The sequence below is a fragment of the Acomys russatus genome, chromosome 18 (assembly GCF_903995435.1).
Source record: "Acomys russatus chromosome 18, mAcoRus1.1, whole genome shotgun sequence".
NCBI lineage: Eukaryota > Metazoa > Chordata > Mammalia > Rodentia > Muridae > Acomys > Acomys russatus.
Window position 1 is genome coordinate 11296142 of NC_067154.1, and position 12838 is coordinate 11308979.

Here is a 12838-nt window from a genome sequence, read left to right on the forward strand (position 1 = left end):
GTTGCAACTTCAGTTTTTCCTGAAGGCCTTTACCTCGTCTTCCTACAATATGGCACAAATTACAATTTGTATTAACAATGAACAATCAATTCCAAGATTCCATGATGCTTAATGAAAGCCATAGTCAGCAAGAAAATTTTTGCTTGCTAGTTATTAACTAACTGTAATATAAAAGCCCCATTTTGTTTTGGATTTCAGAAGTCATAGCCACTGATGGATAGAAGATACATGAATTCGGAAAGGCAAATGTGGCAAGATGAGTTTGGGTCTCCCAACATGCAAAATAGTAAGGTGGGGTCATAAAAACCTAGGTAGAAAAACAACAAGTACATGGGAGATGGAAAAAGGGTTTTCTTGGTGAGAGACTGGGTATATGTGAATATTCTATTCTAGAGTGCTTACTGGTAAGGTTCAAGGCTTCTCCCCAGTCTGTAATTATTGGTGCTTCCTCACAGTGGCACTCAGGGTCATGGTCATCCACCTGGAAGAGCAGTCAATAATGTCTTGTTACTGTTATTGCCTGACTGATGGAAGCTATGTTTTGGAGATTATCTATGCTGATTTTAGTTTTCTATCAAGTCCACACATGCATGTATACATACATATAAATATCTAGTACTTGAAAGACCATTTGATATACATCTTAATAAATTCTAACTGATCAACTCAGTGTAGGGAAAATGTTCCACCTAAATATAAATTGATCGTATTGAGCAGTGTTGAGCTGAAAACAAATTTAAAATTTGTGCGTTTTTTTTTTTTTTTTTTTCAAAAAGCTTTGGGCTAATGCTGATACTGTTGTATTTTAACTGTAAGTGATCTTAGGGAAAAATTAAACCTTAAAGTAACTTCATGCTTAAGCTGTATGTATATCTATGTACATAAATGGTTTCTAAATGACCAATCTGATAATAAATTATTTACTTGCAGCATTGACAGTGTCTATGTGTAACAGACTTGGCTCTCTGCACTGATTTTACTAAAGAATCAGCATACTTCCACACTGGTTCAGGAGTGAAGGCTAAGGTTTAAGAATGACTGGTCAGACACTACTTTAAGGGGCAATGAAATCTTACAGCACTTTCATCACACTGGGAGGAGCAGCTGGTTGAATTGTAGGCCTCCTCCATGTGTACACAGTCGCCATTGCTGCACACCTGGAAAGGAAGTACCAGGCATGAATTAGAGTGATGCAACTTACGAGACGTGTGATTTTACACAACGGTGTATGAAATTATACATTCCTTTGTACGTGGCTTAATTGCATGTTTGATATATCACTGGGGCAGATTGTTTCACACCCATGACACCCATGTCAACCTCTCTGCGAGGATCACAAGCTCAATTAAGGTATAATGCTGGGAAATGTCTTGCTTTGATTTTTGCCATCTTTGTTTAGCCAAAAGATAGAACCACAAAGGTAGTTTTGCAATTCCTCTATGCCAATGGAGGGAACAACCCTCCCTCCCTCTGCCTTGCTTGCTCTCCTTTCCTCTTTTTAAAAATTCCGTAGTCTTCCACCATTCTTCCCTTCCCTTCTCTTCTCCTGCATCTTTTTTCTGTTAGTACCATACTCTAGTCAAGCAGATGGGAATGAAGGAGCCCTGTGTTGTGTGTTTGTGTAAGAATTTCTTTCTTAAAAAAAAAGAAGAAGAAGACTTTTCTGGACTCTCATTTTTGTTGAAGAATTATTCATAATAATGGAGATATTGACTCAACTTAAGTATCCATCAATAGATGGATGGCCAGACAGACAATGGCATATGACTTAGCTGAAAATTGAATAAAAGCATGTTGTTTGTCGCATCTTGAGTAAGTGTGGAGACAGGTTATGTCAGATACACCAGGCACGGAGACAGGAATTCTCAATCATGTGTGAAAGCCTAAAACATTGACCTTAAGGAAGTGGAGAACTGAATTGTGGTTTCCTGAGGCTGGCAAGTAGGCCAGGGAAAGGTGAAAGGGAACTCCAGTTAGTAGGTTTAAATTTTCAATTAACCAGGAAGAATAATTTCTAGTTGTTCATAGTATAGCGGAACATTTGGAATTAATAAGAATTTACTGAGTATTTTAACATAATTAGTAAAGAGGATTTGGGTATTCCCAACATTTAAAAAATGGTCACAGATTTAAGTGGTGTCTATCCTGATTCCTCAGATTTGGTTGTTGCTCGTGTTACATATTTACGAGAAGATCGTGCTGTAGTCAACATATGCATAATAATTAAATATAGATCATAATAATTGTTAAAAGCTGGAAGATATAGTAAAAAGTCTTTCCTGTTTTCTCTCTGTTCAAAAATAAGTATATCAAACCAAGCTGAAATCTGAGTAGTCACAATACTCTGCAGATAGCGAGCTCTCTTCCGTATACGCTCCAGCTTTCAGGAAAGCATTTCTGTTGGGAATGCTCTGTGTGTGGCAGTCTCAAGTGCATTTTTCTGTAGGCCGTGCGAATCCAGCCTGATTACTGAAAGCCTAAGTACTTAGCCAGTAAATATGCCTAAATTAATAAAACAAATGAAGAGTGCTTGTCACCATCAGTAACATTAATCGGTGTTAGGTGCCGTGTGTGATTTCCTTAGATGCCTATTTTAAGATGCCAATTAAACATATTTGTAGCAATTACATGTAATTTAGTATAACTACAATTAAACAAGAATAATATTACCGTATTATTACAATCCTCTCCCTCAATAATTTACAGGCAACATCGCCATTGTTTCTCTGTTTCCTCATTTAGAAAAAAGCCTGCTTGAAACCAATGACAGCAACTGATGATGTTCTTGCATCCCTGGACCAAAAACTTTTAATCAGACACAAAGTGTTCCTCTTACCATTCCCTCTCCACATTTTGTTCCAGAGTTAACCAGGCCAATGTCCTTAGAACTGTGGTATAAAAACACGGTTTTGCATTTGATGGTCACATTCTGTTTCGGATTCTTAAGGTTATAGTCTTTATCCTCTCCAAGGAGTAACGAGCGCTGGCCTCCTACACAGTATATCTTTCCGCATTTGAGATCGCTGCCGGGAAAAGAAGAACGTTCTCAGGCGTAGGACCAGTAACCAAAGCAACTGCCAGTGCCGAGACAATCAGCCCAGGCGCTTTCCTCTAAAGCTGTTTTGTTGGCAGATTCAAGGGCCATAGAAGGTTGAGAATGCTCTCGGACATTTAAAGCTCCGACTCGAAGAACTGACGTGAGTAAGTAAAGTACACAGGATAATCACCGAAAGATTTCTCCGTTCCCAAAACTCAGTATTCATTGAAGTTCACAAAGAATATTTAGACAGTAAGAAGCACTCTTATGCTCTTATGTCTTGATACCAACTAATTCTGGTGAGCCCGAGGGTCGCTGCTCTTGCAGCACCCACTCTGAAAGTTACTGAGAGGGAAGGGAGGGGGCTCCTTTTTCACACAGCGCGTATGGAAACAATGGTGAACTTGACTGAAGGTTGGGGGTTGTTCTTTTCTGTCCAACTCCTTATTTTGTCCCAAGGGAAAGTGCAGAACAGCAGCTTTGAGACCAGGAAGCACATCACCTCACTTCCAACTTTCTCCACCCTACTAGCACCTGTCTTTAAATGCCTTCACTGCTTTCCTTCACTCTTTCATTTTCCCCCTTTAAAACACATTTTTTCATTCCCATTTGCCCTGGTTTGCTAGCGCTCCTCCCCACCTTTTCTTTCCTCCAGCCTTACCTTTTCTTTGTTCTTTACACTGCAGGTCCCCAGCTTATCAACACAGAGATTTTCATTGAATCAATGAAGCCAGGGATCTGTACCCTCCACTCTCTTCCTAATTCCCAGCAGAATGAGATTAGAAGCCATCAGAACAGAAGCCTTTTTGAGTTTTTAGTACACTTTCACAGGGACCTATTTCCGTTGGGCACTTACCTGTCTTCACAGGGAACAAATGTGTTTCCCCTCTTTTTGCAGTATCCAAATCTGTTGCCTTTTTTATTCATCCTGTAGCAAAGATTGTGACTCTCTTGTGCTCCTGAGGTTCAAAAATCACATGATACAAATGTTTAAAATGAAAACAAGAGTATTGGGAATCATAAAGCACGTCACTTCCTAACACAGTTAAGCTTGTCAAATCATGCCACAAACGAATGCAGTAGGACGGAGTCCATAAATCATGGAGAACGAATGCATTGAGTCAGTAGAGTGGTTTAAGTAGGACTAGAGCTATGCGAGAGCAACCGTATGTGCTCTAATACAAAGCTAATCAATTATACTGAAGGTAAAATCAGCAAGAGAGGTTTCAGCCAGAGACGCTAGACGAGACCTTGAATGTCACGCCACGACTTCTATTATCTCCAACTGTGCCCTCTCAAATTCTTAGAAGACAGTCACAGAGAAATACGGACCAGTGTCTTGATCATTCATTCCTGCAGCTGTCTCTCACCATCACTGAACAGCTCTGAGCACTGGTCACCCCGAGTTGGGCACTGCCCCATAAAGCAGTAGCCTTCTCCTTTCTTGCAAGGAAACCCGTTGGCTTGAAACAGGTCCTTAGGACACTCAGGGGAGTGGCCAGTACACGCTTCAGGAAAATCACATTCGTTTTTTGCTTGTCGGCATATGGTCCCTGCTTTCTTTATCTGTTGAAAAGAAACAAATATTGGAATCTTTGATGTGTGAGTTGATGAAACTGAGATTATAGGCAGGAAGTTGACTTATTTATCTGTAAGAGACTGGCTCACAGCTTCGTTCTCAATGCTAAAAATCATTATCATTTTTAGATGCTAAGACTTTGTGTGTGTGTGTGTGTGTGTGCCTGCCTTTAAGGATGCGAAGATGGTGGGATATTTTTAAAAGCTTTATTTGTTTTCTGTATATGAGTCTTTTGCCTGCACATATTCATGCCTGGTGTCCACAGAGACCAGAAGTGGGCACCAGATGCCTGGATGCAGAATTACAGGCAGCTGTGATCTGCCATGTGGGTGCTGGGAACCTAACCCAGCAAGAGCAGGCAGTGCTTTTAACTGCTGAGCAGATTCTCCAGCCCAAGAAGGTGCTTTCGAAATTTGGTATTATAGTCTGAGGCAGAGCTGACATGGACGTCGAAGGGTGAATCAGGAAGATGTCTCATTTACATTGCTTTTCTTCATCTCTTACGCTGATCTGTCCCTCCAGAGAATCCCTAACTATCTAGTCCATAGCACGGAATCTCTCTCACCACAGATCAGATTTCCCAAGGTAACCTGTAACAATCCCCTGCCTTTCGTTGCTCAGGGGAGTGCACAAACATATTTTCTTAAATGTTGTGGGGTTGCTAGAAAGAGTTGAAGGTATATAAGATGATTCTTTGTGAGCTTGAAATCCAGTGGAGCCAAATAAGTGTAAACCATTGGAGCCATCTGAATTTCTGGTCTTTTTTTTTTTTTTTTAGCTCCAAGTTAAACTATGGTTGGGATATCAATTTGCCCCATCCCCTAACTGCTTGAATTTAAATAGATTGTTATCTATCTTCACATGGGCAAGAATAGTGTTGGTCATGTGATTTCATCCCTAAAAACACCAAGGTAAATATCACAGTCTTCTCTTCGCCAAATCAGAACGCCATCTGGTTCAGACACCAAGACATTTCAGATTAAACACTTCTGGGTGCTTACAAGGAACACTCACTATCTCCTGGAGTTAGCAATGCAGGGCAACCCATGGCCAGATAGCGCTTTGTTATTCCACACACCTAAACAAAGAATGCAGAAATCCTTGGGATCCAAGGGCCTCCTCACCTGACAAGATTCACAGCACTCTCCTCCCACACAAGTGAATCCTGGCTTCAGGACACATCTGTGTGCATCACAGCAAGGATTAGTGCATTCCTGGCAAGATGGAAAGGGAAACATGACAAATGGGTTTGTGTGTTGGCTCCTATGTGATGATCTAATTGTGCTCCTTCAAGAGCTTCATAGAAATGCAGGGGCCTTGGCTTTGGCATACAGTCAGATTACTGTGTGCTGCTGGGGACTTCTCTCATGCTCCTTCAGTAATCCCCAGCTCTCACTGGCGGGAAGAGAGCCCAAACACAATGACCTTCCAGCCTTCTCATGACTTCCATCCCTCATAGCTTCCTTGTGCTAAAGGCTGACAGGAGATAATGCAATTTCTAAAATCTGATTTTCCCTCTGGCTTGGGATGTCATGAATTGCAACCTTAACTCTCTTTCTTTCTTTTCTTGCCCCCAGCCCAATGCATTATTATATCACAACACTAAGACAGTTACTTAGATGTCTTGCCAATTTGAACAAAATTAAACTTCCGATGCACTTGTCTGTCTGCATCTGATCAGCTAAGGCCTCCGTACATTAGAATGGAGCCATGGAATACTGCAAAACATGCATAGGGGCAATTGGATCTGTGTCCAAAGCCAGCAACCCTTTTTCATTTCATCTGAGATGTTTAAGTCTGGTTGTCAAGTTCTCTGGACAGGTCAGTCCCATGCTCATGATAGATTCTCTTGGTTGCTGTTCTATTGGAGATCTTTGAAGTGTGCAGCGTCTGGAGCTCAGCAGGTTGGTGCAAATGTTAATGGCAACTTCACTGGAGACCTACTATGCTTCCTACTTTAACACCCCCTCCCCAGAGGTTTACATGCCCTTGTTCATTTGAGGCATAAGTAATACAGAGCACATATTTATTTGATGAGCTTTTGAAAGAAATTGCTTCTGAAAGCAGACTGAGAACTACTTGAAAATTTGCCTCTATGGCTTTTTCTGTGTGTTCTATACTCCAGTCATTATATGGAAAATTCAAAGGCTTTTTGTCCCTCTAATAAAAGAGATTTTGGTATAATTACAACTGCCCAGCTATGATATAGGCAAACTTCCCAAGGTGCTAAGAAAAACCAGCCAGGAGATGTTTTTACAGAATGGCTACCACCGGCCGTGTGTGGCTGAGGGATCAGTGTTACAGGTACTTCTCACAACTCAAGGCACTTCATGTCTAAGTTGCTGTTGTTTGGTTTTTTGGTTTGATTGATTTTTTTTTTTTTTTTTTTTTTTTTGGTGGAGGGAAGGCAAATGGAATGTTGCTGCTCCCTAGTAAGATTACCCCACATGACTTGAGACTTCCTAAGAAAGCTGGGCTCCACCCCCAGCTAGGCTTCCAATGGACAATAAAAACAGCTTCCTACAGCTTCACTGAGAGCAGGATCATCGGAGATTCCAGCCAGAGCACCAAACCTGTTAAGAGACGACATCATTAGCAAATACCTGCACTGGCCCACAGTCACACTCTTCTCCATCATCCACCTTCTTGTTCCCACAGAGCGGATAACCACTGGATTCCTCAGGAAGTGGGTTGTTGAGTAGGCATGCAGGGCTCTGATCCCTCAGATACTGCTTGTATTGGTTTAGGCTGCATTTGCTGAATTTTATCGCAGGGATGCTAGAGATGAGATGAGGTGAAAAGGAAGACGTGTCACACGAATGCAGCTGTAAACGTCTAACGGAGACTTGGAAAAGAAACACAAACTGCTGCCTGGCAGAGCAGAGCCACAGCCTAGTTCCTTACTACCTAGCTGTTGTGTCCCAGGAACCCAACCGAGGAACGCCCTTCCAGTGACAAGCTCTGGTTGTGTGTCTTCCAACAAATCCTCCCTGAAGACATCCGTTAGTTGGTTGTCTCTGTTTCCTGTTCCTATTTACCCTCTAATGTGTCCTGCTTATTTAAAAAAATAATAGTAATTGTTTTTATTTTGTTATGGGTATTTTTGCCTCTATGTATATTTTGCCTCTATGTATATCTATAAACCGTGTGTGCAGTGCCTGCAGAGGTCCAAAGAGGGTGCTGGATCCCTGGGAACTAGAGTTAAGGATAGTTGAAAGGCTTACTGTAGATGATGCTCACTGAAGCCCAATCCTGCTCCTAACAACTGAGCAATCTCTCCAGCCCCTAACGTGCCCCTCTTAACATAAGTGCGTGATAATGTAATCTGCTTTACCATCTCTGAAAGACGGCAAAGTTCTCAACCAAATCAAGGAGAACACCATGTTCAGTTCCTTAAAAACAAGCACGAGTTAACACGGTGCCTAGGATGGCATAGTTCTTTAGTATACTCGTGGAAATAAAGTCCATAATAATACTAAAAACACCTTTGTGATTTCTGAATATCTCCCTTTTAAACTAACACGCCACTGTCTTCTCTCTTCCTTTGGCTTGATTCCCTTCAATAATTAAATACAGAAGAACTTTTAGAGACTAGAGTCCATTAGATGGGGTTGGTATGGTCCTTAGACTATTACTACTTGGAAATCAGTTATTCAGTCCTGCTCTGTGACAGCCACTGTGTTTTGAGCTTCAGCTATTTTTCATCATTTTAAAAAATATCAATTTGTCTTAAAATGATTTATGTGTGCTGATGTGTGAGTGTGAGTAAGGTACCCACAGAGGCCGGAAGAGAGCGTCAGATCCTCTGGACCTAGAGTTACAGGTGCTTGTGAGCCTCCCAGTGTGGAGGCTACTAAAATTAGGTCCTCTGAAAGAGCAGTGTGTGCTCTAAGCCACCGAGCCATGTCTCCAGCTCCAACATTGTACCTTTGAATCAATCAGCATACACAAGAAACCGCTGAACCTCACATTTTTTCTTACTCTTCCTGCTATAAAGGAGTCCAAAGATGCACAGGACTCAGGACTGAGGCCTGACCACAAGGCAAGTCACTCACCCTGTATTGTTGAGTAATCTCTAATGGACAATCTGCTTGCACAGGAAAATGAGTTTCCTCCAAAGGAATCTCACTGGGTACATTAACCTCACTTAAGAGTAGGCTCCAAGCCCATCAGTAAATGGCCAACAGAAAACAAACTAAATGGTATTTTTGAATATCTTTGTCTCATATGGCTTTTCTTGGATTTTGTTTTTATTTACTGCTCTTTTACTTATATATTGTGGCTCCAAGTTCGTGTTCTTATGAGTTTGGGGGTTTTGTTTGTGTGTGGATGTATTTCTTGTGTTTTCACTCTTCTTCCAAGTCTCTCTCTCTCTTTCTTTGCCTATTAATTTTAAATGGAGAGAAAAGAAATAGGGTAGAGTTGGGTTGGTGGGGAGGAAGTGCGAGGAGTTAGGGGAAGGAAAACTTTGATCAGAATATAATATACGAAAACCTTTCAATAAAAATAAATTTATTATGTACGTTATTAGAATCTCACCTTTCACTACTGCTCATCACACATTTCCCCAAGGGACAGGTGCACGGGAAGTCATCATGCTGCATGCCCAGGCTGTGCCCCAACTGATGCGCCATTCTGTTCCCAATTATGTTTACATCTGGCAGAAGATCCTGATTGGGAAAAAACTGGTCATGAGAGCTGTCCATCCATAAGAGACCCCAGGGTAGTACATAGGTGTCACTTTAAATCAGCCGTTCAAAGGCTCTATTTCTTGACCTTAGTTGGGATAGATTTGGTAAGGGGTATATCTCATCTGTATTTCAGTCCATAACTGTAATTTATAATTAAGTTGGGAAAACAACTTTTTCATATTTCTAACTTTATATTTTTGAGTCTACAGCATATTCTTATTTGTTGTACTGACAGACTCATTTTTCCAACTAAAAATCCATTAACTAATGTTACTATACCTAACCACTCTATACCTCCAAAGCTTATAATTTGAAGCCATAATCCCCAAAGGACTGCAGTGTTTAGGCCAAGAGAGCAAGGTTCGCAGTAGTGGTGCCAGTGTCCTAATCAAACAGGCTCAGGGGAAACTTCTCTGTATTCTACAGTGGGCGATGGTGACAAGCTGTCAAACTTACGCCAGGAAGAGGACCCTCACCAGACACAAATGTACCAGGCCCTTGGACTTCCTGGATCTCAGAATTGTGGGAAATATACGTCTGTGCTTTGTAACCTACTAAGTTTCTGGTATTTTGTTACAGAAGCCCACGCAGATTTAAGACAAATGACCCACAGGATTTCAGAAACAGTGTTGATGTCCTCTCTGAGCTGTATACTCTAGGGCCTCAACAAAGAGGTTTGCTGTTGCTTTCAATCTATCCTGTCTTACAAATCTTATGGAGATTGTTTAGGTTATGAAAAAACTCTGAAAGTCAGAAATATAAAATCCATGGCAGAATTGGTTGCTTCCTCGCCTCGTAGACCTGATTCATGCTTTAGCCTCTATATTCATAAAAATACAAATTCCAACGGTGATAGGCCATCCAGTTATGACAAAGCTAACAGACCTCAACTTTATTTTGTTCATTTTATTTTGCTCATATGAAGCTTCAAATGCTTCTTGGTCTGGCTAAGCTACGATACTTGAAATAGAAATACCTTATATTGGAGTAAATTGACTTTGAATACAGACCTTATGGAATTCAAATACTGAAGGCAAATAGACAGTCGCCAAAGTGATTATAAAATCATCAGTGGTGGAAGTTATTTGAATAAACACCAGCTTTTAAGCTTGGGTCTCAACAAAACTAAGCTGGGGGCAGCAGCAACCAGGAAAAGAGAACAAAGAAATAAATTCAAACCTTCAGGTTTTCAACTGTGTCTCCCACTGAGTTGGAGGCTTTGAAGCTTGGAGAAAGGTCCTCCAAGCAAGGAGAGACAGTAGCTCATAGGTTCTTTACTATCTGAACATGGTTTTCAAGGCTGTCTTCAAATGACATATTGAGTGGCTGGTACCTAATGATCAAGTCAATCTAAATGTCACTGGCCTTACTTGTCCTTATAAATAGTTATATTTAATACACAAAATAATTTTACAACTATGACTACAGTGTGCTGGTTTCATACCTGTCCTGAGCTTTGAACTGTGGTTTAACTTTCTTGATCATCTATAGTTTTTTTTTTAATGACACTATTTTTTCACTCACTAAAGAGAATATTGGTCTCTTCGTGATATACTTTGGAAATATAGGTCAACTACAGATCACATATGTCTTTTCTATGTACTTCAGATAAATATAGAAAATTAATTAAAATACTTCAATTAAATGATACAATGTTAGGAAAATACTTCACCTTAACAACACTGCATGAATGAAGGGTCTGGCACATTCCTTCTGGGTAAGCAATTCCTTGCATAGGTGTGTAAAGCCACTTCCCACTATAAATATGATACAAGAATATTATTAATCTGACTGAACAGTTTAATTAATTAATTAATGCAAGATGCACTGAACCACCACAGTGATAACCCCTTTGCTCTTGACTTAATGGGCACATGGATGACCTGAGTTGATACTGGACTCAGTTTAAACCTAGAGGCACTGAGAAAGCCAAAAGTATTCTTAGGATGAAATTGGAAAATGAAAAATGTAATTTTATTTCATGGGAAAAACAAAATGAAAGAGTCTGAATCTTGTTTTTCTTGATTCTTGTCTACCTTGTACTCAACTCTGGATAAAACTATTTAAATGACAACACAAACAAACAAAGACTATAACAAGGTAATCAATTAAAATTTTAAGTGTTTGGGAGGGAAATAGAGTATAGAGTATATACTCAGAATCATGATTATTTGATAAGGGTTGATAACACTTAAAATTTTTATCAATTATAGAAGGCAGAGGAGCAATGGTAGTTCTAATCCAACATTTAAACAAACACTTGTGTCAAAATAAGGACATTCCTATAATCCCTAAAAGGATAAATGTCTACATTGTAGGAGTCTAATTTTTACTAGATTTGGGCCTTTGCAAACAGTGCTATCATGAGCTGAAAGATAGCACTTATGCTATCAGGAAATTCACATGTAAGAAAGGTGAGCTGAAGGGATGGTCCTCCTCCTCCTTTTCCTCCCCCTCCTCTCCTGTTCCTCCTTCTCCTTCTCCTTCTGCTCCTCTTCCTCCGCTTCTTCTTTTCTGGTTTTTTGACATAGGGTTTCTCTGTGTAGTCTTGGCTGTCCTGGATCTTCCTTTGCAGACTAGGCTGGCCTCAAACCTGCAGAGATCCCCCTGCCTCTGCCTCCCAAGCACTGGGATTAAAGACATGTACCACAACTGCCCTGCTAGCCTTTTATTTCTTTATTTGAGAAGATATGCCATGTGTGTCTATCCCTGTCTTCTATGTATCAATGTTTGCCTGTGTTTCTTAGAGATTAGAACTCTGGATTTGCCAGTCTCTGGAGATCTTGGAAGAATATGTGAAACATAAAGAGCTAGGGAAGGACAAACTAGAGGCGAACTTCTCTCAAAATCACCTGAATTTAAACTGAATATAATGACAATGCCGTATGTATTGTCTTTCTGCTTTTAAATATATGTGATTATAGATGGAAGACAGCCAATAACCCAATACATGAGAATCTCAGACTGGATGCCCAGGTGGATAGTGAGCAGCCATTTACTTTAAGTCCCCATTTGAAAACAAATTATTGATCTGAAAAGTCACCCATGAAATAAGTAAAAACATTATTGCTCATTATACCTATTTAGATAGTGCTAGATGTCCTAAAATTCACATATGACCTTGTGAGATAAACCAGTGGGTATATATGGATGTTAGCTGCTAAGTCTGACAACCTGAGTTCAATTCCCAGGACCCACTGGTAGAAGGAAAGAATTTACTCTTACAAGTTGTCCTATGGCATCTACAAATGCACTGTAACTCATATATACTCACACCATAAATAATAGATACATATTTAAACATTAATGTGTACATAGGGGCCTCTATCTTGCCTACCATGAAGTTTATTGTGATATTTTACTATGCTTCATCCCTCATCATTTTTTGTCATGACAGTGTGTGAATGTCTCAAGACAGGTACACTTACACACTTGAAGAGAAGTGCTGTGGACCCATTAGATGAAAACTAACAGCCTGGCTCACTCTTATCAATCTACTAAGTGACTAGACTGGATTCACCACAGGCTTTA

At 40.3% G+C, this 12838-nt stretch overlaps 1 protein-coding gene across 1 annotated transcript in view; it reads right to left on the bottom strand.

The window, feature by feature from the left end:
• Positions 1 to 12838, bottom strand: part of Adam7 (ADAM metallopeptidase domain 7) — a 35527-nt gene that overhangs the window by 7809 nt on the left and 14880 nt on the right. The window contains exons 10-18 of the mRNA XM_051160763.1: positions 10980 to 11064; positions 9156 to 9286; positions 7220 to 7394; positions 5741 to 5830; positions 4408 to 4603; positions 3894 to 3996; positions 2837 to 3023; positions 1077 to 1157; positions 403 to 481 (exon numbers count right to left, since the gene is read on the bottom strand). Coding sequence (XP_051016720.1) covers positions 403 to 481; positions 1077 to 1157; positions 2837 to 3023; positions 3894 to 3996; positions 4408 to 4603; positions 5741 to 5830; positions 7220 to 7394; positions 9156 to 9286; positions 10980 to 11064 — 1127 coding nt within the window. The remainder of the gene's footprint in view (positions 1 to 402; positions 482 to 1076; positions 1158 to 2836; positions 3024 to 3893; positions 3997 to 4407; positions 4604 to 5740; positions 5831 to 7219; positions 7395 to 9155; positions 9287 to 10979; positions 11065 to 12838) is intronic.